The sequence below is a fragment of the Atractosteus spatula genome, chromosome 5 (genome assembly GCF_055471065.1).
Source record: "Atractosteus spatula isolate fAtrSpa1 chromosome 5, fAtrSpa1.hap1, whole genome shotgun sequence".
Classification (NCBI taxonomy): Eukaryota; Metazoa; Chordata; class Actinopteri; order Semionotiformes; family Lepisosteidae; genus Atractosteus; species Atractosteus spatula.
The window spans coordinates 9,461,232-9,486,113 of NC_142710.1; the positions used below are offsets into that span (position 1 = coordinate 9,461,232).

Below are 24,882 nucleotides of genomic sequence, written 5' to 3' on the forward strand. Positions count from 1 at the left end.
AAGACTGGATCTCCTGCTCCTCTGCTGTAGAGAGTCCACTGTGCTCACAGATCTCTCACACTGACACAGCTCTCATTTCTATTAGTGTTATTGTTCATACCTGTAGCCCACAGACGTGCTGTTGTGATTATTACAGAGACAAGAGGGACTTTCAGGTCTTTCTGCATCGTGAGGTTTACTGTCACCTTCCCCTGCCCAGAGGAGGGAAGAGCGGGGTCAGAGGTCAACAGGACGTGAAGGTGGAGGTGCTGAGGTCGACCCAGCTGAGCAGGAGACCGACAGAGCGCATGACCAGCTACAGAACACAAGACAGGATCACCCTTCACCCATCCTGATCACTAGATCACTAATAGATCATAGATCTGGGGATCTGGCCCATCAGAGCATGGGGAGGAGCTGTAGAGAGAAGAGGACTTTTGCCCATCCTGATCACTAGATCACTAATAGATCATAGATCTGAGGATCTGGCCCATCAGAGCAGGACAGAGGAGGACTCTGTAGAGAGAGGAGGACTTTAGCCCATCCTAATCACTAGATTCCTCCTTGCGAATCGTCCAGAGACCTGAGCATCTGAGGTCATGACCCAGAGGAGAGCAAGAGCTGAGTCTCCCAGAGAAACAGGCTGCTCTCTGTGGTCTGTTTCCCCACAGCTCTCTGGCCACAGGGGGCAGCGCTGAGCTACTGACCCTCCAGGACAAACCCTGATCTGACAGGAGGGTCAGACTGAGCAACAGAACCACTTCCCTCCAGGACAAACCCTGATCTGACAGGAGGGTCAGACTGAGCAACAGAACCACTTCCCTCCAGGACAAACCCTGATCTGACAGGAGGTTCAGACTGAGCAACAGAACCACTTCCCTCCAGGACAAACCCTGATCTGAGAGGAGGGTCAGACTGAGCAACAGAACCACTTCCCTCCAGGACAAACCCTGATCTGATAGGAGGGTCAGACTGAGCAACAGAACCACTTCCCTCCAGGACAAACCCTGATCTGACAGGAGGGTCAGACTGAGCAACAGAACCACTTCCCTCCAGGACAAACCCTGATCTGATAGGAGGTCAGACTGAGCAACAGATCTACTTGTTGAGTTGGTGCAACACAGACAGGAGAGCTCACAGCAGTTAAACACATCTTCATCGGGTTATAAGGGGCAGTTTTTGATTTTTAAAAATTTCATTCTGTCCTGTTTTCAACTGACAGAAGTACCAGTGCTATTAAGGAGAAAAACATTTGCAGAGCTCATAATATTAGGCAGACTCACATGTTTAACATATATATGGTCTTTGAAAAGACCATAACATGTTGCACAGAAATCAGTGCACATTTTGGTTACAGGAATAAAAAGAATTTAGCCAACTTGTAGACCGAGATGACATTGCACATGATCTCCAGACATGATGTTGCTTGTGGATCCTCTTATATATTTTGGTCAGTGTTAAATTACATGAAAACGACAGACTACAACCGTTTAAAAACAAACTTTATTAATAGGGGTGATTGATCATGGTAGGAAAAAAATGTCAATGTATGGTGGACCACTTTTTAAAATATGTCCAGTACTTCCTTTTTAAATCATGTATATAAAAATAGCATATATATATATACATATAAAGATACCATAATTACTTGATTTGTGATAGTTATAAAAGCTTTTAAATTGAGCAGTCTTTAAAACTTAAAATTATTAAAGTATAACATTAATTCATGTAAAACCACATTACTACATATTCAAAAGCATTATTTAGGGAAAAAAACAGTCAAATCAAAGTTCACAGGTTTATTTACTGGGTGATCAGAATCTTGACAGGAGTCTCAGAGCAACATCCTGCACAGTTTCTCTCCTGGAAGTGTCCTGTGAGCCTATGAGTTCTCCTCCTTCTCCTTTCCTGAACACACAGGGGATACAGCACCTCAACACCATCAAAAGACAGACCATTAACATGACCTGTGGGAGGTCCTGTGCAGTAAATATAGTTGTCAGCTGATTGCTAACTACAGAAATGTTATTGCCAGACACAGAAAAACATCATACATTTTGCAAAAACATTTGTTCTTTAATAATGGAAAAACTGAGTTTGTTTTAACTGCTCATCTCTCAATGTAACACTATAGAACCAATAACTGAACTGAGACTTTACTGCACAGACCGCTTCACTAGATACAGCCTCACTAGATTCACTGTGGGACATTCCCCTCTGACTAAAGAGACTCAGTTCCTTTCAGCCTCTCAGTGCAGGAGACTCCCTTCAGTCTAAAAAGACTCAGTTCCTTCAGTCTGTCAGTATCTACTAGTCAGTCACTTTCTAGTCACCAACATTTAATTTAGTCCAGTGGACTAAATTTTAATTATAGTCTTACTTTTAATTATAATGAAGTATTTAAGTATATAAGTATTATATAAGTATATAAGTTATAAGTATTTTAGTTGAGACCTGTCTAATATGGAACAGACTTTTTACAACATTGTTTTTACAACATTTTAGTCATAGTGACATTTTAGTCAAGCGGTTTAATTTCTTTGCATAATAAAATGTATTTCTAAGAAAATATTTACCAGCTCGAAGTTCGATATTCATTTTGTCAAAAGTGTTTTCCGCGGTACAGCACTGCGTCACAAAGTGAACAAAGTGAAATATTTCAAATGTGGTCGGAGATGCAGAATTAGGAGCTTTTCAGCTTGTTCTGAGAGTTTGGACACGGCTAGGATTAAAACAAAAGTTGAACAACTAACGAATTGTAGCGCATTTTGTTCCAGGACAGAGTCACAGAGGAACAAAAATAAGCGAAATTAAATATATATATACTGTACAGTACTGCCAAAGTTACAAAAATAATCCCTCAGAAAATGATGCTCATCCTGCTGAATACATGAACTGCCGAAGCAGTGCAGTAATCTCCCGGTGCAGTCTCTCGTGTTTTGGGTTAGTTTATATATATTAAACACAGCTGAACACAACACCAGGAATGAGTTTAACTTCACTTCTTACTAGAACAGCAGGTCTGTCGCCATCTTCTAACCCGCTTGCTCTAGGGAGCGTCTCACAATTACCACACTAACCAGCGCACAAGGGAGTGTGTTAAAACTACCTCTCATGACACAGGAGCTACCTGTCCGTGAAGAAAAAAAACTCGCCGCTACCAACAAACTTTTGGGCTTCATATGAAGGAAAGCAGAGCTTTCACTGGCCCATTGCCAAACTTTATTGGGAAATAATATAAAGAAAAGACTAGAAAGAAGCGTCCACTTTTCCCTGGATCACGATCAGAGATCAAATAAAACTTCTCTCACATTAAACAAACCACAACAGTAAAAATAAACCCCAAACAAACATAAAATACTGAATATAGTCATGTATCCCTGTATTAAAGGGAGCCGGGTATTAGACTGGCTATAGCTGGTAACAGAAGCAGCGCTGCCTACAAACTACAACTCCCATAACCACCCTGAGCCACTTCCTGTCTGCGTCACAGTCCCTATTCCTCCTGGCTGTGGTGACGTCAGCGGGTCCCTCCCCGTTCTGGCTGCTTCACAGTCACCGGCGCGCGCGGGAGAGACTCACACGGGATTTCATTTTTAAAAGTTTATTTTCTTAAAAATTAGAAAAAAACACAGCAGGGTTTCCAGAGATATTTACAAGTCAGGAGTACAGCAAGCTGGTAGCACGTTATCTCGCTCTCTCTCGTACATGTTATTTTCCCCTGTTTAAATGTGTTATAGTAAATTAAAAAAATTAAACACGACACAACATCATCATTTCTACAATTACTACTATATTTCTGACATCATCTCACTGCCCGTCAGTAAACCCGTCTCCCAGTGTGAGCAGTGGGACAGAGAGCTGGGAGAGAGTCAGCCTGTGTTCATGAGTCAGTGACGGGTTTAATCTCCACACTGACAGCAGGCAGCAGCTCAAGGTCTCTATACTGATCCAGAGTCCAGAAGACAGGATAGATCTTCTCCCCCTGAGTGAAGACCATGTCAGTGAAAGTGTAGACATGAGCTCTGGACTCCACTGTGTAAAAGGAGACCTTCCTCTCCTCAATATCCACACACACCCCCAGCTTCCTGGGCCGCAGACTGCGGGGGAGACGGGTCCGAGGGTCAGTGAGAGCAGAGAAACCAGACCAGTCAGAGTCCAGACACCAGTAACCCTGCTGGGGAGAGAAGCTGAACTCTCCTTTCCTCTCTGCAGACTTTCTGGTCACTCCTATTCTCCAGTATCGATTCACCTCCACCTCCCAGTAGTGTCTCCCTGAGGTGAAGGCCTCCCTGCTCATGACACAGGGCCAGTCATCAAATCTGTGAGGATTGTCAGAGAGACTCTTCCTCTGTCCCCATCTCACTCTCTTCCCATCCTCAGACAGGCTGAGCCCACAGTGAGCTGTATCAGGGTCCAGAGTCACAGCAGCTGGGGAATAAAACACAAACATCACAACAGGCTCCTGCCGATCACAGTCCAGCTCAACTCCATCAGACTGTGAAATGTCTTTGTCCCCAAACACACCGAGAGAGAAACACAAGTCAATTACTAATGACTGCTCTTCCCTTCCAGAGAAACGACATCTTCTTCAGTTTCACTAGTATTACACATGGGAGTGGTCCCAATATCATCTAAATACAAACATTAAACACTTGTTTTCACAGCGATGAAACTTTATTTTTAAAACGACATTATTAATAAACACAGGACGGACCGGACTGCAGGAGAAACTACAGCCCGACCACTTGCTTTCAAACACTTCACAACCCACCACAACGACCTGTATACTGTAAGAAACTGGACAGCCTGTCTGTTAAACCGGTTTATTTCAAATCCCAGTTCAGCAGCTCGTTCATCTTCTCTGAGACCATTTTCCTGACGACGCAGAATAAAAAGTGCTGAATTCAAAGACTGCATAGTGCTCGTTTTTACAGAAGAAAATATAATGGAAAAAGCAAAACCTTGCTGAAATAAAGGACTTCACACTTACTTTGAACATGTGAAGAAATATCTAAAGTATTCAAATTAAACAGAAATAATAATAATAATCTCCGATAGGAGACAGTAGGAGCAGTATTAACTCTTAATTCTTAATTCTTAATACTGAATAAATACTCTCCCTTTGTCTGCCTGTCAATTTAGTGAAAATCAAAGAGTTTCCTCTCAGGTCTTATTTTTTCTTTACTCCTGGAGTCTAGAAAGGCTGACGCAGCTACCTACATGAATGTATAAAAACCTGCATAATGCTAATTTTTTTACAGAAAAAATATAATGGAAAGAACAAAACCTTGTGAAATGTAAGAAAACCCACCACACTTAAGTTGAAAATGTGAAGAAATATCCAAAGTGTTCAATTTAAAGCAGAAATAACACACCCAGAAACCCGGAGAGAAAGACGAGAGAAACAGAGGCGCTCATACTGACTTCAGACTGCTCGCGCTCACTGTCCTCCTCTCTGATTGGAGACTCCAGCTGTCAATCAGTGAGCTCTGACCACTGAGAGACGGGGCAGGGCTCATACATGTTCAGAGCGAATGTGGGGTTTTAATCGCTCTTTCGCTGATCTGCCTGTCAATCAAGCGACGATCAAAGACACTCTTATCAGCTCGTATTGTTTTTACTCCTGTAGCCTAGAAAGCCTGACGCAGACACCTGCATGAATTTATGAAAACACCTGACTCATTTCTAGACAGGGAGCCGCATTAGTTCTGTGATGAGAAAGGGTGCCCACTCCTGGAGAAGTGTGGAAACTGCAGCATAATCCCTGATGCCGACATGACAACATCTTCCACTGATATTTCACACTTGTTCTGTGTAGAACAGGACACACTGTCAAACACTGACTTATTCCACTGGAGAGTCTATCAGTCTGGAAACACAGACACCATCTAGATCACTCCTGTTTGAAATGAGGTCCCCAATATAACAGGCAAACACCCCAATACACACTCACTCTGGTGGGACTAGTGAAATAATATTGACACTCCAGTGTCATTCTTAGTGAAACACACCACTGGGTCTCTTAATGACCAGGACCATGTGAGAACACCAGCTGGGCTGGAGAGAAAGACCCCAAAGATATTACCCCTGGCCAGTAAGAGGAGCCCTACAGCCCCAGTAAATACCCCTCTTAAACTAACCATGAGCACCTGACTCTGACATGTCTGAGCTGCTCTGAGGAAAACAGGCCACAGAGACACTGACTGACATCATGTCATTGAAACACTGTCAGTAAAGAGAGATCAGAATTTATTACCCCCTGTCCTGAGAGGAGGGCAATTCTCAGCTCAATACTCTACTGCCCCTTCCTTTCACAGTGCTGGCATGAGTAACTGAACTTCTTATTTTGGCAGGAAATACATTATTTATTGTATTACAATTGGCCTAGGAATAGTCCCTCAATTCAAATTACATATCCCCAACTGTTAGAGTAGTTTTTTCACACGTACATTCTTAGACACACAGTCACTGTGTCACACTAAGGAGATAAAGACCTGTCTGATATGGAAACACAGAAGCTAAATTTACTCCCCCTGCCCTGTAAAGAAACACCCAAATCTGAGGTAAAAACCCCAATCTCTACTGACAGTAGAGATTAATGAACTGATGTTGAAATGACTGATCTATTCTGAGACAAACACCCCACTGAGTCTCTTACTGAACCCACATCACTGCAGCCTGTCTCAGTAGAGCTCACAGCTCTCAGATTTATTCCCAGATCAATCACAGCCTCAGGGAGCGCAGTGGGAAGGGTCTGATTTCCAAGCACAGCACAGTGGGAAAAAGACAAAGTGTAGCTACAGTTTCCCTGGAAAAGCAATGCAAAAGAGGGAAGAAACACCAAACAAGATGAATAAGGCCACAAACTGTACAAAAAGAAAACAATCCTTACCATGGAGAAAAACACAAAAATAATCCTTATATTGCAAAAAACCCTCAACTGACTTCCAAGGATTTAGCACCAACTTTAAAGCCCTTTAAGAGAGATAATGCTTCTCTTGTGCCTTCAGACAAGCCTGACCAGACCTGCCTTCACTCCCCTTTTATACACTGCAGGGCTGTATAGACTGAAACACACACTGAGACTGGTGAGCATATGGGGAAAAACATTCATGCCCAGATGAAAATAAACTTTTCTTACTTGATACATCCTCCTGTAAATCAGGATATATAAAAACAGAGAAAAAGAGGGTTTGTTGTATGTTCTGTGTTTTGGCCCTGTCTTACAAGACGTACGGTAATCAGGAAAAAGGACACTGCTGTTAGGAGACATACGGTAGTTAAACAGGTATAGACAGCAAAAATTGTCCCCAGGTACCAGGACTGGTTTACAGGGAGTCAAATCTAGTTTATGTCATTTTCAGATAGGAAACTGGTTTTTAAACATGGAATGGGAAGATATTTTTTAAAACCCAGAGTAAGAGAGAGAGAGACAGAGGACAACAATCTGCAGGAGAGCCCAGAGTAAGAGAGAGAGAGACAGAGGACAACAAGCTCCAGGAGAGCCCAGAGTAAGAGAGAGAGAGACAGAGGACAACAAGCTGCAGGAGAGCCCAGAGTAAGAGAGAGACAGACAGAGGACAACAAGCTGCAGGAGAGCCCAGAGTAAGAGAGAGACAGACAGAGGACAACAAGCTGCAGGAGAGCCCAAAGTAAGAGAGAGAGACAGAGGACAACAAGCTGCAGGAGAGCCCAGAGTAAGAGAGAGAGAGACAGAGGACAACAAGCTGCAGGAGAGCCCAGAGTAAGAGAGAGAGAGACAGAGGACAACAAGCTGCAGGAGACCTCAGATATATTTATGTGAAGAGAGCCTTGCAACATCATTTTTATCTAGTCTGTAACAGTGTTGTTCCATAGGATTTGGACAGCTGTTTTGTTATGAGTGGCTCTATTCCTGATTCCTCCTGATATCCCACAGTTATTCCCAAATCCCGGGTTCTGCCACATTCAGCCTGTAGATCCTCAGTCAGGAGTGAGCAGAGACCAGAGCACATGGCCTTCAGGGAAAATGAGTTTTCTACACTGTCAGTCCCTTCAGGAGAGACTCATACTGACCATTAGACTGGAACACAGTTTAGAAACAGAAATTCACACCATGAAGCTTGGATTGATCTTCACAGTATCCCATTTATTAATTATTACAGTATTAATGTAGGTTGTTAAAGAAACAGAAGACTGAAATACATCTACTTCAGTGTACACACCAAAACAACAATCTCAAACTATAAAGACCTTCTGAGACTAAATGCAATAACCATGGAGAGCAAGCTTAATATCTTTGTACCACAGGTGCCTCTGTTATCAAGAGAAGACAGACTTACCTGCAGCACTGCAGATCCACCTCCATTCTGAAACACAGAGATACAGACACTGTTAATCACAGACACACACTGGAACACAGAGACACAGACACTGTTATTCACAGTCACACACTGGAACAGAGAGATACAGACACTGTTAATCACAGACACACACTGGAGCACAGAGATACAGACACTGTTAATCACAGTCACACACTGGAGCACAGAGATACAGACACTGTTAATCACAGACACACACTGGAGCACAGAGATACAGACACTGGTAATCACAGTCACACACTGGAACACAGAGATGCAGACACTGTGAATCAGTCACACAGTGGCTCCACACTGGATCACAGACTGTTAATAAGTCAGTGTGTTCAGTACAGTCAGTGCTGTCACACAGTGTACAGAGAGTCTAACTGATTCACTCACCAGCGAGTTTCTCTTCCCCTGCAAAGAAACACAGACAACGGAATCAGTGACACAGAATTAAGGCTGCAGAATCTGGACAATTATTTTAGCTATTTTTTCTATTATAACACATTCTATATTTCACTGAACAAAATAACTTAAGTTACACAACAATAGGAAACATTGCTGCTCATTCAGCCCATGTTAGTAGTTAATTTATAGCTCTTTCTGCTGTGCACTTCCTCACAACTGACACCTCTTAAGTCATTTTTCTGTGATGGATTAGAAGGTCTGGCATTCTCTACATATCATCTGTGATTTCCACTTTAAGGGTTGTCCTACCCCCTCCTGTCACATGATCATGTTTGACCAATGAAAACAGAGCTCATGCCTGACAGACTGAGAGAAAGTTAGTCTCTGCCATCCGGGGGTAAAATGGGCAGGAAGATATGGATATGGGGGTCTTTTTGAATTGTCTTGACTATGGTGAAAATGAAGATATTTTATGCATACATATATTTAGAGTGTGTATATATATACTGCATAGCCACTTCCCCCTCCTCTCCCTGTGCTCCAGGCTTGCCCTGTAGGGATCTGACTTTAACACAGTGGACACATCCTGACCCTTGACCTCATGTATCAGTAAGACAGTGGATCCTGCAGTATCAGCTGATTGAGGATCCCACCCAGCAGTAAGATCAGTGATATCAGTCACGAAGTGAAGCTGGAATATGAGCTCCACATGAGATAAGAGCTCTCTAATCAGAACCCAGAGAGTATACTGGGTATTGAAGTGGTCAGAACTACAGATGAATAGATCACTGTGTCAGCAGATACACTTGATCCTCACATGCACAGACTGGACAGATGACTGGATCCTGCAGTTGTGTGGATTCAGTGATGTGAGTTTACAGTAATCTTCAGGACAGGATATCAAGGCTCATTCGAGGTTTGGAGTGAATCCAGTCTGGGGGTCTTAGGGCTGCGTCTCTGCTGTTTGAGGATGATGTTGTCTCCTCTGACTGTGATAACAGATTGAAGAGCTCAGCAGTCTGGGTGGACCTTGGAGCAGAGTCACTGCTCCTCTGGATCGAGAGGAGCTGGTTGAGCTGGTTCAGGTATCTGGTGAGGAAGCCCCTCCAGGCTCCTCCTGCTGGAGGTGTAATGGGCAAACTGGGAGGAGACCCAGCACAGACCCAGGACACACTGGAGGAGTTATATTTCTCAGCTGGTCTGGAGCAGCTGGGAATCCCCCAGGAGGAGCTGGGGACTGGTCTGCTTTGCTCAAGCTGTTACCACAGTGTCCCTCACCAGGAGTAAGAGGTAAGAAAATGTTTGGATGGAGCTCAGTCTGTTTTTTTATTTTCCTTGTCTCTGTATTTAGTCTCTACTGATATATTATTTTATTAAATTAAGTGCATGTATTTATTTTAGTAAACTCTACTCAAATGTATTAAATTTGAAAGGAAAGGGATTACAGGTGAACTGCAGTGTGTGTTGTCCCTGTGTTCACTACAGTCTCACCTGCAGAAGTGACACAGAACAGACACTGGACACTCCTACAGGCAGGGCTCTGCTGTCAGCACTGGTCATGTACTGAGCTCAGACTGCAGTGAGGTCTGTGAGTCTTTCACCCTGTGTGAGGTACTGTACTTCTCTGAACAATGATGCTCTTCATCTCGTGTATCACCAGGTCTCTCAGACTTTCAGGCCATTGTTGTCCCTTCATTTCAGAACAGAATGAAAATCTACTGTTTATCTCGCCGTTGATTTCTTTTTCATTGTCCTCTGTAGCACTGACTTGTCATTAATGGACTCCAGTGAAGAGCAGTATATAATATACAAACACGTATATAATGAGCACTTACTGTCCATTCTTCTCCACTGGATCACCAGAAGTACTGATGCTGCTACAGTAACAGCTGCTGTTAGGAAGAGAGTCACCATCCATCCAGAGGTAGCAGGGAAAAAGTCTCCTGGAAAACAGAATAAATGAATAGTTGCATCTTCAGAATAAAACATACAGTATATGAAGTTTCATGCTAAAGTGACTATGCCCCTTCTCTACTGTCAATCAGTGCTGGTTGCCATGAATATGCAATCGGACAGGAGACCTGGATCACCTGGACAGATTCTGCTCAAGGAGCCTCAGATGAGTCAGGATATTTAAACTCTGCTCTGACAGCACCCTAAGCTCTCAGGGGCTACAGTTCCTGTTTCCCCAGCTTGTGCTTCATTTGGATTCCTGACCTTGTTCCCGGATCACCCCTGTGCCTGTTACACTCCTCTGTGTTCACTTGGTTTCTACCCTGCTTCATCCTGACCTCGTCTTCTGGATTCTGCTGTGGACTCTGTTTGCCTATGTGACTTCGGATTCAGAATCTCCTGGTGCTTCGCTTCCATGCTTTCTTGGATCTGACACCTGTTTCACAGGGCCACAACCCTGGACTGTGTCTGCCTGCCTGTTCACACTCCTGTCTGTTTACTGCACACACCACACCTCCTGTCCTCACTCCTGTGTGTTTACTGCACACACCACACCGCCTGTCCCCACTCCTGTGTGTTTATTGCACACACCACACCTTCTGTCTTCACTCCTGTGTGTTTACTGCACACACTGCGCCACCTGTCCTCACTCCTGTGTGTTTACTGCACACACCACACTGCCTGTTCCACTCCTGTGTGTTTAATGTACACACTGCACTGCCTGTCCCCACTCCTGTGTGTTTACTGCACACACTGCACCACCTGTCCTCACTCCTGTGTGTTTACTGCACACACCACACCACCTGTCCCCACTCCTGTGTGTTTACTGCACACACCACGCTGCCTGTCCCCACTCCTGTGTGTTTACTGCACACACTACACTGCCTGTCCCCTCTCCAGTCTGCTCCCCTTCTGCACTCAGGTTCACTTTACTCCCACAGACCACTGCTCAGCTCCTCCTTAGTGACATCACATGTAGTACGAAGTTAGTTATCAAGATACCTTTATTATGTATTAAATATTTCTGGAAGTATTTATATAATACAATGAAGTTTCAGTTCTTTCATAATAAGCTCCTAGTGCAGGTTGTGCTCAGTGTTCAGGTGTGTTATACCCTGGGTGTGTGTTATACCTCAGATGTGTTACAGGTGAGCTCCAGTGTTTATGTTTAATACTCACTGGGTATGTGGAGCTGAGATCCCCAGTCTGGCTCAGGAAGAGCACTTCTCACCAGGCAGGAGAAGATGTTGGACTCCTGTTTGACTGGGATGTAGCTGCTGACACTGAGGAGCCCCTGACTGTCCGTGTCCACTGTGGGGGGCTGTGATGTCACCTCGTTTCCATCCCTGTCTGTCCAGATCACTGCAGGTTGAGGGAACCAGCCCTCTGATCTGCACAGCAGCTGGGCCTGATCTCCTCCAGGGGAGTGGAGAGACACTGAGGGCTGGGAGCCCAGGGCTGTGGATTCAACACAACAGGAGACATTTCACAGCTGATGAAAGTACACTGGAGTAAATGCAGTTGTATTCATTATTTGCTTATAGACATTATATAAGAAAATGTAGATATAAATTATAGACATGTTTAGAATCAACAGTTTAAAGTTATTTCTTTTTTAGGTTTTTAATTTACAAATGCAGTTGATAGTTATCAACAAATGAACTGAAGAGTTGAAGTATCAGTGCTGTCAGTGTGTAGGAGAGGGGGATCAGTTTCACAGTGACACAAGACTGGAACAAGACTTGATTTTCTGAGTGATGTGTACTGTCAGTGTAGCATTCTGTTCAATAGGTGGTGTAGATGTCTTTTGTTTTGCAAAGCACTATGGAATGTTGTACTGAATTGTGATATAAAATGCTGTGCTGTTTGTTTTGTTTGTTACACACGGGTGACCGGAATCTCGGTTTTCCCGGGACACAGTAACATTCTCACACACAATTGCATTCAAATTGTCGGTACAGTCCTCCAATCCTCCAACCAGTCCACTCAGTCATCCTGTTGATCTCCTCTATTTAACACTGTTTTCACTACTCGATTGCTGCTCTGATATTCTGTGCTTTTTTCAGGAAGTGCTTCACCCTTCCTCTGCTCTGAAAAACACCTGAAGTCCTGTGAACCTGAAATATTCCGAACCCTGAGACGTGGAACCTGGAACCTGAAACCTGATCTGAGTCCTGAGAACCGACACCTGACACCTGAAACATGACATCTAAGATCTGAGACCTGAGTCCTGTTACCTGGGAGCCAAGACCTGAAATATGAAATCAAAAATCTGTAACCTGAGACCCGAGATCTGAGACATGGAACCTGATCTTTCTGAACTCTTGTTGCATTAAAGCCCTGATCTTCCCACAGCCGCCTGCTTTCAGTTTCTCTAATCCTTTCCTCAGTCTGCTATATCCCAGTCTCATCCCTGTTCCTGTCCGGCTGTCTCTGGTGAGTCTCCAGCTCCTTCTCTGCCAGCTGCAGAGGATCCCCGAGTCCCTGCACTTGGGTCCCTGTCAGTCCGCATCACCAAGCCGCGCTGAAACAGTGTTGAGTTGTAATGCACTTCGTGGTGTTGAGTTGGTGTTGCTGTATGACATTGAGTTGAGTTCTACTGTGATGTGTAGTGTTGTGTGTTGTGTAGTGCTGTGCTCAGCTGTGTTGTGTTGATGATGAGGTGATGTGAAATTTTGCTGCTCCTGTGGGATCTGACAGGAGCCGAGACACTAGGGGTCAATTACAACAGACTGGAAGCAGTAACTAACTGGAGTTCAGCCCCAGTTTAACATGCAGCTCCTACAAACTACTGCTCCTCCTTCAGACCAACTGACTGCTGAAATTAGACTGTAGCTCCATACTGTTGTAACAGAAAGAATAAGGTTCTTGATCCCGAGATGAAGTAAAACAGATGAGTTTATTGCATGCAAGGAAAAATAAAGCCGAAGTCTTGTTTCCCGCAAGAAACAACAAAACCGAAGTATTGTTCGATGTGCCGGTACAAACTTTTAGGTTATGTAGTCCTTGCTTGCTGCTTCAGACGTCATTCGATGTTATGGTAAGGGGGGGGGGGGGGGTCATGGTATTTGGCCAAATGGTCAGTTTAAGATTATGCCCCCAGGGGGTTCCTTGCTCGCATCTGGAATCCTTATCAGTTAACCCCCTTTCCTGCCATAAACCCCTGTTGCTTAGAAGTCTAATTTTCAGGCAGAACTGACTTAAGTTATTAACCCTTTTAACATCTTGTCTCTTACTTCATTCCCCCCTTATAAAATATGGCATACGTCAGGACTGCCTATTTTTACACATACAATGTCAGGGCAGATCTTTCCTTTTTAGATGTACAGGCATGCATTACCATGACATTGTGCGTTCCATGGTTACAACAAGATGTTATTGATGTTTTTGTACAAGTGATAGTTACAATTATACACCTAAAACAATCCTAATTCTATAAATACATAAAGTCCTACCCCAGGACCCAAACGCAGACCTCAGTCATGTGGAGATCTATCGTCAGGATCTTGGAACAGCAATATTGACCCAACTCCGATTATAATTTTTTTGGCTGAATAGATATGCCAACACCCGGAATGTATTGATGCCATATTCCCAGTAATGCTCCTCAGGCCTAACAAGCACACTGTTGGTCTTAGGAAGCATCAGACACAGAAACGGTAACAACATCCTTCTTTCTGTTCACTCGGTCTCTGGTGCCGTGGGTCGGTGAAAGTGCGATGCGCGGATCCAGCGATCTCATCCTGTCACTCAGATGGCACAGTCAGTAGTTGGTGGCACTTGATATGGTCCCTCCCAGCAGGATTGCAACGTCTGGCAGGGTATCTCTTCTTCACCTACACCCACTCGCCAGGCATCCGGTCGTGTCTCCCCTCTACTGGAGGTCCCCAAGCGTCCGGCACCTGTTCACGAGCCCTGTGCACCGCTTCAGTTAACAAACCTACAACACTTTAATAGAGAGTTAGTAAATTCATCAGTGCGTTAGCCACACTTGGCCTCCAGGGAGTTTCTTTGGCTGCCCGTGATGATCTCAAATGGGCTCAGTCTCACAGTTCCTTTTGCTCCAGCCCGCAAACCGCACAGGACTGCAGGTAGAGCATCTACCCACGGTGTTCCTTCAGTTGATCTTTCAGACTATGGGTGATGGGGGCAATGTGACTTCCAACTTACCCCTAGTGAGGCAATTACAGCCTGGCACACCTTCCCAGTGTAGTATGCCCCTAGATCAGTATCCAAGGGGCAGGGCAGTCCGTACCACGGGATCATCTTTGTCATACACTTGGGTATGTGCCAGCCCACATCCCATCATCATACAACCCCTTTACACATTTGTTCTAACCACTATTAAACATCTATTGAAGGCCTCAACCTGAATTCTCCCTTTTCCCCAATAGAGGTTTCACAGGGGTCTCAGACTCCCGCTCTCCCAGTGCCGCTCGTCTGGCATCTGCATCTGCATGGTTGTTACCTTGAGTTACTGGAATTCTTTATTTATTGTGTTATTTACAACTTACTCAAGCTGCTTCTGTCGGCAGCTGTAAAACTACAAATCAGTTCAGAGACAAGCCCAGTATTCTTAACTGGAGTCCCTGCCGTTGTGAGAGAATCCTATTTCTCCATAGCCATCCAGAATTGTGGCCTACATGCAACAAATACATACATTATATACATATACACTAACCCTTTAACATCTTTCTTTTCACAATCTCCCATCAGTGCTCTTAACTGGCTTGCTGCGCTGAGGCAGTGGAGGGGCATTTTCCGATTGTTAGCACCTCGAATTCTGTTGTAACGGCTCAGCCTGATCTCTGTTCTCCCTCATGCATCAGAGAGGACCCATCAGTAAACAGTATTATATTTTCTTAAATTTTTCACTGTCCCCCACCTTTTGGCTACAGCATCTAATGGTATAATAGTGCCTACCCCCATGCTCCTGCGTCAGCACAGCTGCCCAGAACCCTTTTTCCACACTTGCATACAAAGGAATGGTTGATCCATCTGAGGAAACCCCAGTCTCAGCACCTGTAAGAGAGCTTGTTTCAAATTATTACAGGCGGCTTTTGCTGCTGGAACCAAGGCAATCTTGTCCTTGTACTGCACTCCCCCCTTAAGCAGATCTGTTAAGAGTTGTGCACCCCGTAAAAACATTGCACCCAGGCCCTGTTAAAATGTCACAATGCTAGACACAAAAGGGCCTTATCATAACTGCTTCTATTAGACACTCTAAAGCTGAAGCAACTCAGACTTGTGGGTTTCCTCGTCAGGGGAAGCACTCAGAATACCATCAACATACCGAGTGATCACAGTCAGTTGAAGCCACGTGATACCCTGTTCTGGATAGTCATTCTTTGTAATGCATAATATTCCAACCCAATAGATCTGGGATAAAACCACCCACATTCGTGTGATAAGTGCACGTGAATGTTAAAATCTGGTACTCAGCAAGTAAAACTTGCTGCCCCAATACTCCTGTGGCTTCCTGCCGTCTCCCCATATACATTACTCTATAGCACACTGTTGAACAGAGGAGTGAAACAAGCATGACAGTAGTGCTCCAGTATCCCCTAACAGAGAAACCAACACTCCATTAACAGTACATTTTTATCCACTGGACTGGGACAGACTTAGGGAGGCTACAAGGGATTTACAGGGTCTAATCGTTAGGTAAACAGATCTTCTCACAAGACGTTATTCTCCCCAGTCTCGATTCTAAACCTACAGCGTTTCAGCATGTCTGGTTTTGAGACATTCGAATAAATCCAAATTTTTTCCACTATTGCAACTAATTGTATAAAAATACAAAAACTGTTTATCTAACTCCTTTCACGTCCACCTGTACTGTACTTATACGTTTCAGACGCTCTTATATTTTTCAATCTCCTTAAGTTGATTTTCGTCAAGTCTCTTTAGTTACGTCTCTAGCCAGTCCCGCTGGCACTCACACCGTCATTTAGTATACCAAAACTCACAGTTACACACATACATGCCGGCACACAAATTCATAAAACACACATACACATCGAGAATATATTTTTCTCTTCGTACTACAATGTGTTGTATTCTTGTTTTACTTCTACATGAATCCTTTTAATTCCTGAAGCGCACTCCAGGTTCGCTGCATTCCTAATTTCGGGTGCGGTACTTTAGCCCACCAGTCAATATCTTCCGGTTTTGGATTTGATCGTATGGTGGAATCAGGGAAGGTAGGTGTGAGTGCAGACCCCCTCAACGGGGTGCAAGACACTTAGAGTGACGCTGTCATCAACAGCGCCAGCCCCCGCTACATCAGGCCCTCTCCCACTTAGGGTGAGAGTACAGGTCTGCGGGCGCCCTCTGTTTAAGAAGGGAGTTCCTGTTCCATCTCTATCACACCCGTACCAGGTGTCATCCCACTCAGACCCCCTGTCTCCATATGGTCACTGTGGGAATTGATCCCAATTATTTTCATTTCCTGCCTGTCTGTTCCCCCATGGGAGAGCAGGATATAACACATTAACTAGTGCAGTGCGACCAGGAACTAATTCTTCTTTTAGTTTCTGATTCTCCTGCACTGCCTCTTTTCGCTTTTGTTCATACTCTTTCGTAGCGAGTAAAGTATCTTTTCTTCCGGGTTTTTGTTTTCCCCGTAAACACACTTTTAAGAAGTCACATCCCAATTTCTTTTTTTTTTCTCTCATGTATCTGCCACCACTGGTACCGGCTGTGCACCAGGATGGGAGCTACATGCTTGTGCTTTTGCCAATCAATACACATATGCTTTCTTTACAGGCGTCTTCGCCCCAAACTCCTTCTGACAAACTCAGCTTTTCCCATATTTTTCTCCTTCTTTTCCGTCAACTTACACTTTTCCGATATATAAACGGACCCTTCCACCGCTTTCTCAAACCATCAGTTAGTACACATGTTTGGTCTCTTTTACTTTTGTCGTGCGTGAGGTAACAGCTCATACAGTAGGGGGATGTTTTCACTTGGAAAAACCTGTGCATTCCTGCACTCATTCAGCTAAGGGCGTCTGTTACCTCCAGATCTAAATGCCTCTCAGAGACTTTAGAGAGGACTTACACCGCACTGTTCACAGGTAAGGGACGAGACCTCGAAAACCCCCTTTCCTGATCAGTAATTCACCATCCCCAGAACGCCAGCATCGCTGCTTTTGCCCCGGGGTGGACTTACACACTGAGCTCAATCAGGGCGATTCTCGGGTCTCAACGTCCTTTAAATCCTGCTACTTAATGCTTTGCTCTTTTATTATGAGGTGTGTTTATGTTAGTGTCGTGCGTGTGTATATGTATTTCACAAACAAGGAAAACACCAAAAACATACATATATATAACTCCTACTTCTGTTTCCTTTTAAAACAAATAACCCCGCCACGCCAATCCGTGCACGATCAAGACGTAGCTAATCTCAGGACCCCGGGCGCAATTAAGGCCCACACCAATCCTGGATTATACGTGCATTTAATGCACCACTCAGCTCCAGAACCCCGGGCGCAATTAAGGCCCACACCGATCCTGAGCCTCAGAACTCCGGGCGCAATTAAGGCCCACACCAGTCCTGAACTTCAGAACTCCGGGCGCAATTAAGGCCCACACCAGTCCTGAACTTCGCGGTAAAGGTAAAAAAACCCGTTCAAAAAACTCCACGCGCAATTAAGGCATACACCAGCTTCGAACGCCTGTACACAATACCGTGGAACCCCTGCCAGACCAAATTCTGGGCTTACAGCAAACAACCCATTACATACACCGGTGTCTTCCCCGGGCCAGAGGAATTCAGGAACTCACGTTTACTCCGTCATCTCGGGCGATTCTCGCAGGGAGCAGAGACTTCCCAATCGGTCAGAGAGAGTCGGGACTTTTAAATAAAAGAGGAGTCCTTACCTCTTCGTAATGTGCGCTCTGACCGTCTCTCCTGCCGATGGGAAGTTCCGCGCCTTCTGGAGCATCCGCCGACTACGCCAAATTTGTTGTAACAGAACGAATAAGGTTCTTGATCCCGAGATGAAGTAAAACAGATGAGTTTATTGCATGCAAGGAACAATAAAGCCGAAGTCTTGTTTCCCGCAAGAAACAACAAAACCGAAGTATTGTTCGATGTGCCGGTACAAACTTTTAGGTTATGTAGTCCTTGCTTGCTGCTTCAGACGTCATTCGATGTTATGGTAAGGGGGGGGGGGGGTCATGGTATTTGGCCAAATGGTCAGTTTAAGATTATGCCCCCAGGGGGTTCCTTGCTCGCATCTGGAATCCTTATCAGTTAACCCCCTTTCCTGCCATAAACCCCTGTTGCTTAGAAGTCTAATTTTCAGGCAGAACTGACTTAAGTTATTAACCCTTTTAACATCTTGTCTCTTACTTCAATACTAAACCTGTTCTTAATCACAACGGACCCAAAGTAACAGCTGCTGCCCTCTAGAGGTCACTGAAGTAGGGGACTATAGTAACTTAAACCACCTGTTCACATGGTTTGAGCAAATTAGTAGTTTACTGAACAGAACACTGGATCACATAAGAACATTTCTAATCATACAGTAGTGGAAACGATATTGTCACCATGGAATGAATTCCATCTCTTGGAAAATTATTGTAATATTTAACTAAAATTGGTTTTCAGTCACACCACATTTATTAATAATGCAGTTTATTAATACATTCTTTTATCAATAAGTGTCATTTCTTAGTGCATTATGAACTTTAGTGTATAGATTTATTTGTAGCTGTATGTGGAGCCTTTAGAAAGAAATAAACAATAGTAAATATGAAATAGTAAATTATCAGATATACGGGGGAGTGAAGAGAACTGAAATACATATTTAGATGGGGTGTTAATTTTAAATATGTTCTCTCACATCTTACATATGTTCTGAGAAAATCAGCTGAATAGATTGTTTTTTTTTATAATTATATGACTCTATACTTGTAGTTCAAAACAAGGAAAACAGGGATAATCAAGAATTGGTGGTACAGAGAATGTTTTGGCAAATTTAAGGGTATGTTAAAAAAAAACTCTTACTGCTATCTTTTTAAAAGTGATTATTTATTTATTTGTGACAGTTCTTCGGCTGTGGTCCAGTAATAATTCTGGTGAAACAGCTGGAAGGTGTGGAAAGTCTTGGAGACAAACAGGAGGCTCATCCAGTCGAGAGCCAGGCTGTGTTGGACTACACACTGCCCAGTGACAGTGTGACTCTACCTGGACTGGTACACAGACCCAGTGACGGTGTGACTCTCACTGGACTGGTACACAGACCCAGTGACGGTGTGACTCTCACTGGACTGGTACACAGACCCAGTGACGGTGTGACTCTCACTGGACTGGTACACAGACCCAGTGACAGTGTGACTCTCACTGGACTGGTACACAGACCCAACGACAGTGTGACTACCTGGACTGTTACACAGACCCAGCGACTGTGTGACTCTCACTGGACTGGTACACAGACCCAGAGAGAGGCGAGCAAAACGTTATTTTACACAAGGACATACTGTATTAACAATAATAAATTGAAGTTAGAAAGCTCTCTTACAGAAGTCTCCTAAATTTAAACTTGTTTTTTACTTTGTCCACTATTATGTATCAACAGCTTATATTAACGCTAATTCTGTTCAAGAAATAAAATTGCTCACACTGTTGGATATTAGCTGGTGCTTTTGTAACGATTTGCTAATCTGCTGTAAGACATATGCAGTACTTTCCTTTGTCAGTCAGTGTTCAACATCCCCCTATCTTACTTATCTACGCCTATCAGGCTCTGCATGGCTCGGCGCCTCAGTACCTGTCTGAACTATTATCGCCCTGCTCCCCACCTCACAACCTTCGCTCTTCTAATTCTGATCTCCTGACTGTCCCCCAGGCCCGTCTACATTGTATGGGTGACAGGGCCTTCTCCTGCTATGCCCCCAAGCTCTGGGACTCTCTCCCCAAGGATATCAGAGAGTCACCTTCTCTAAACTCCTTCAAATCCAGACTCAAAACCCTCTTCTTCAGAAAAGCCTTTACTGAACTGTTCCACTCTTCACCCCTCTGCTTTTCCTAGTACCACCATCCACACTCTCCTCTGTGTGTTGTAATTGTGTTTTATCTTGTGTATTCTCCTTACTTATTGTTGTTGTCATCCTGTAAAGCGCTTTGAGAAGCCACCTTTAAAGGCGCTATATAAAATAAAGTTTTTTATTATTATTATCTCACTCACTATCTCAAATGGAGAAGATCAGCAAAACATAAATTAAAAACTCTTAGATGAAGAGCAACAAATAAAGCCGTAAAAGTGCTTACATTTATATTATTGCAGACAAAATTCCAAAGACTCACAAGGTCAGATTAACAACAATAAACTGAAATGAAAGGTCTGTTACAGAAGTATCCTAAGTTAAATTTGTTTTTTACTTGTAGATGAAATCCACTATACATAAAACCAAAGTAGTGATGGGTTTGCTTATTCGTCTGAGTAAGTTTCTTATTGTTTCTTTAGTGGCTAATTGCAATTTGAGAATCGTGTTAGTAATGTATCCTCTTCATGTATTTTTTAGCAGGATGTAGGTCACAAATTAATTAGATTAAGCTGTCAGAGATATTCAGTTATATATAAACATGAGACAAAGTAATTATTCTACATTGTGGCCTAAATATTCACTTTCTGGTTAGATTATTTGAAATGTTCTGATTCATGTTAATTAGAAAAACAACAATGCTGAGTCTTCAGCACTGTACTGAGCACGAGTTCAGCCGCTCTCCATCTTTGTTTGACAGGATTTATCATTCCAATTGAGCGCAGAGCTGGAGATGTTCTCCAGATAGTACTGTATGAACTAGCCTGCATCTTAGTACACAGCTGTGTACTAAATCCCATAGTTGACACAGCACAGGAGGCTCAGTGCTTTCTCATGTCCCTGCCTGTGCAGACTTGGGAGTGTGTAGTGTTGTACTGTGTTGTGTTGTATAGACCCTGAGTGTGTTAATGTGAGCTGAGCTGACATCACAGCACGGGAAGCTCAGTGCTCTCTCATGTCCCTGCCTGTGCAGACTTGGGAGTGTGTAGTGTAGTGTTGTGTTGTGTTGTGTAGTATTGACACTGACTGTGAGAAAACCAAACTGAACGTCACTCACCTCTCACTCCCAGGTCAATAACAGTGTCATCCTCCATCAGGTCAGACCCCACCATGCATTTGTACTGTCCATGGTCAGAGCGTCTCACATCTCTCAGTGTTAAAGACACATTGCCTCTGTGGAGCTCCTGCAGGAATAGACCAGCCCTGTCCCTGTAGTCTGGGCTCTGTCCTTCAAAGTTATACCAGCCTGATTCATGCAAACACACAAGGCCAAAGTTATCCTTTCTAAACCACCTGATTTCTAGGTCCTCAGCACTGATGTCTGGTGAGAGGTAACAGGGCAGGACAGCGTCTTCACCAGGGAAAACAATCACAGGAGCAGCTGGACCATGAACCTGAAACCACTCTGAAAGAGAAAGAGCACAGCTGACATGAGTCTTCAACCTCAACACAGACAAACACTCTGAGACAAACTGTAGATCATCACTGGGAGAATAAAGCAGAGCAGCTCAGTGACACACAGTGTTTTCTACAAACAGCCCATCACTGATTCAGACCCACATGTGACTGAGGAGCACTGAAGATCAGTGAGTATCATCTCACCATCTGCTCCTCTTCCTCACACCAGTGTTTCCCAAACTGGGGTCTGGATCTCTCACCCAGGACACCCAGATCCTCACCTTCACTCACTGATAGAAGAGCTGTGACTGTGTTCACTGAGGGTCTGTTACTCTGCAGTGACAGTAGGGGGTTAAATCAGGCTCTTTATCTGTGTGTTTCTCTCTGCTCTCTGGTCCTTTATCTACTGAAACACTTCACATACAGAACCCAGATTAAACTGCTGATTAATACTTCCAACACAATCTGAACACATAGACACTGGAGGCAAAGTGGGATGTAGCCATGGACCTGAATGATTCCAGGTTTTATTCAGCAGTTTTTACAATACAAAATAAGATATTCAGCAACATCTAGACACACAACACAGAATGAAGATGAACTACAGGCAAGATCCAGTCAGGCTCCTTCAACAAGTGTCAGTTGTAACATCTCTCCATCTTCCACACACAAACTTCTGACACATTGTAATGTCCTGTGTGGTTTGGGTCACTCCAGGACTCCCTCTGTAGGTGATGAGTACCTGATGTAGCCAACATTAACTCCCACACTGAGGCACAGACTGGGAGAGAGGGTGAAGCAGCTCTCAGGTCAGCAGTGTGACTTGGCCATGATTGACACTGACTCTGAGTCTGTCAGCTCATCCCACAGGTGCTCAGGGGTCTGATGACAGAGTGACTCTGTGGAGGACATTGATCCCAGACTGACACACAACATCATGAGCAGAAGAAAGGCTGATGACAAGAACAAACTGTTCAGCCAATAAGTATATACTGAAACACTTCATAAACAGAACCCAGATTAAACTGTTGATGAACCCATAAGCAAAGGAGGCACAGCTGTTTGTACTCTACAGAGACCTGAATGGTTCACGGATTTATGCAGAAGTTTTTAAACACAAATTAAGATATTCTGTAACATCTAGACACAGAAGAAAAGCTGATGGCAAGAACAGACTGCTCAGTCCATTAGGGACTTCATTCAGTTGTATCTTTCTACTGACTTGTCCAATAGGTTTCACACACAAGAGAAACTCTTGTCTTTGCAGGGTCAACAATGTCAGGAAAATCATTCCTCAAGACTGAAGATTCATTTGTATTATCTAGATCTCAGCAGATTCCATCAGCAAGTAATCCTCACTTCAAATTGCAAAGCAAGGCTTTGGTTATGGAACTTATTTTTCGAAAACAGTTCTGTCATTCTTATTAGATGAGTCTTGATAGATGAGTCTCCAATAGACCTTCAGCTTTTACAAGCTCAGCTCCTGTCAGTGTTTGTTATCAAGTGACTGGTTCCCAGCACTCCCAGCTATCCGTGTCATCAATTAGGAAGACTGTCCTCCCTGCTGACTGTGACACACCTACGACAGGTGACCAGAGCAACAGTATCACAACAAAACCAGAACTGCTGTCCTGCAACAAGCCCTCATCAGCTTTCTGCCTCCTCTTCCACAGGCTTTCAGCACTTCAGGACTCATCTCAGAGCACTGTTGTGATCATTTGGTACTTCCTTATGTTCATACCACTGAATAGCAATAAGGAGCAGAGACACACAACAGAAAATGTTATTTTTTTTTAACTATGTGCTTCGGAAGTTTGATTCTAAGACCTTATATGCAATTTTAGACATTAGTGTGAGGTCAGGGTCCAGTTAGGTTATCACTTAAAACACCAATAAGAGTCTCTCCGTACCTGATCCTAAGACACAGGACTGGTGGAGAAACAGCAGAGTCAAAAAGAGCCACTGTGACTGGTCAGACTCCATCTCTGCAATAAGAAAATACTTATTATTTACACTTCATCTCTGAAATAAAGAAATACTAATGGAGATCAAATGTCTCTGAAGATGCTGGCAGTACACTTTAATAATAACTTTACTGAAACAGCTGTCACTGACTTCAATCACTGTATCTGACTGATCTCACTGTCACTCCAGCACACAGCAGCTTCAGTCCTGACCTGACTGTTCACTCACACACTGCTGTACCTGACTGATCTCACTGTCACTCCAGCACACAGCAGCTTCAGTCCGGACCTGACTGTTCACTCACACACTGCTGTACCTGACTGATCTCACTGTCACTCCAGCACACAGCAGCTTCAGTCCTGACCTGACTGCTCACTCACACACTGCTGTACCTGACTGATCTCACTGTCACTCCAGCACACAGCAGCTTCAGTCCTGACCTGACTGTTCACTCACACACTGCTGGATCTGACTGATCTCACTGTCACTCCAACACACAGCAGCTTCAGTCCTGACCTGACTGCTCACTCACACACTGCTGTACCTGACTGATCTCACTGTCACTCCAGCACACAGCAGCTTCAGTCCTGACCTGACTGTTCACTCACACACTGCTGGATCTGACTGATCTCACTGTCACTACAGCACACAGCAGCTTCAGTCCTGACCTGACTGTTCACTCACACACTGCTGGATCTGACTGATCTCACTGTCACTCCAGCACACAGCAGCTTCAGTCCTGACCTGACTGTTCACTCACACACTGCTGTAACCAACCTGAT

General features: G+C 44.0%; 2 protein-coding genes across 8 annotated transcripts in view; one reads left to right on the forward strand and one right to left on the reverse strand.

The window, feature by feature from the left end:
- LOC148834015 (butyrophilin subfamily 1 member A1-like) overlaps nucleotides 1-24,882 on the forward strand; it is a 318,969-nt gene that overhangs the window by 163,167 nt on the left and 130,920 nt on the right. The gene's annotated exons all lie outside the window — the stretch shown is intronic.
- On the reverse strand, nucleotides 3,574-24,118 carry LOC148834020 (butyrophilin subfamily 1 member A1-like). Its single transcript, XM_088916277.1, has 7 exons — nucleotides 24,046-24,118; nucleotides 21,795-22,142; nucleotides 11,865-12,143; nucleotides 10,568-10,675; nucleotides 8,721-8,738; nucleotides 8,304-8,330; nucleotides 3,574-4,410 (listed from the first exon to the last, which is right to left on the reverse strand). Exons 1-7 carry the CDS (start codon nucleotides 24,116-24,118, stop codon nucleotides 3,863-3,865), a joined length of 1,401 nt encoding a protein of 466 aa, XP_088772403.1. The 3' UTR covers nucleotides 3,574-3,862.

Coding starts and splice junctions, on each gene's coding strand:
- LOC148834020 (XM_088916277.1), bottom strand. CDS start 24,118: ATGGAGTCTGACCAGTCACAGTGGCTCTTTTTGACTCTGCTGTTTCTC. Junction 22,143..24,045: donor GTCCTGTGTCTTAGGATCAG/GTACGGAGAGAC, acceptor TTTCTCTTTCAG/AGTGGTTTCAGGTTCATGGT. Junction 12,144..21,794: donor TATTGACCTGGGAGTGAGAG/GTGAGTGACGTT, acceptor TTGAATCCACAG/CCCTGGGCTCCCAGCCCTCA.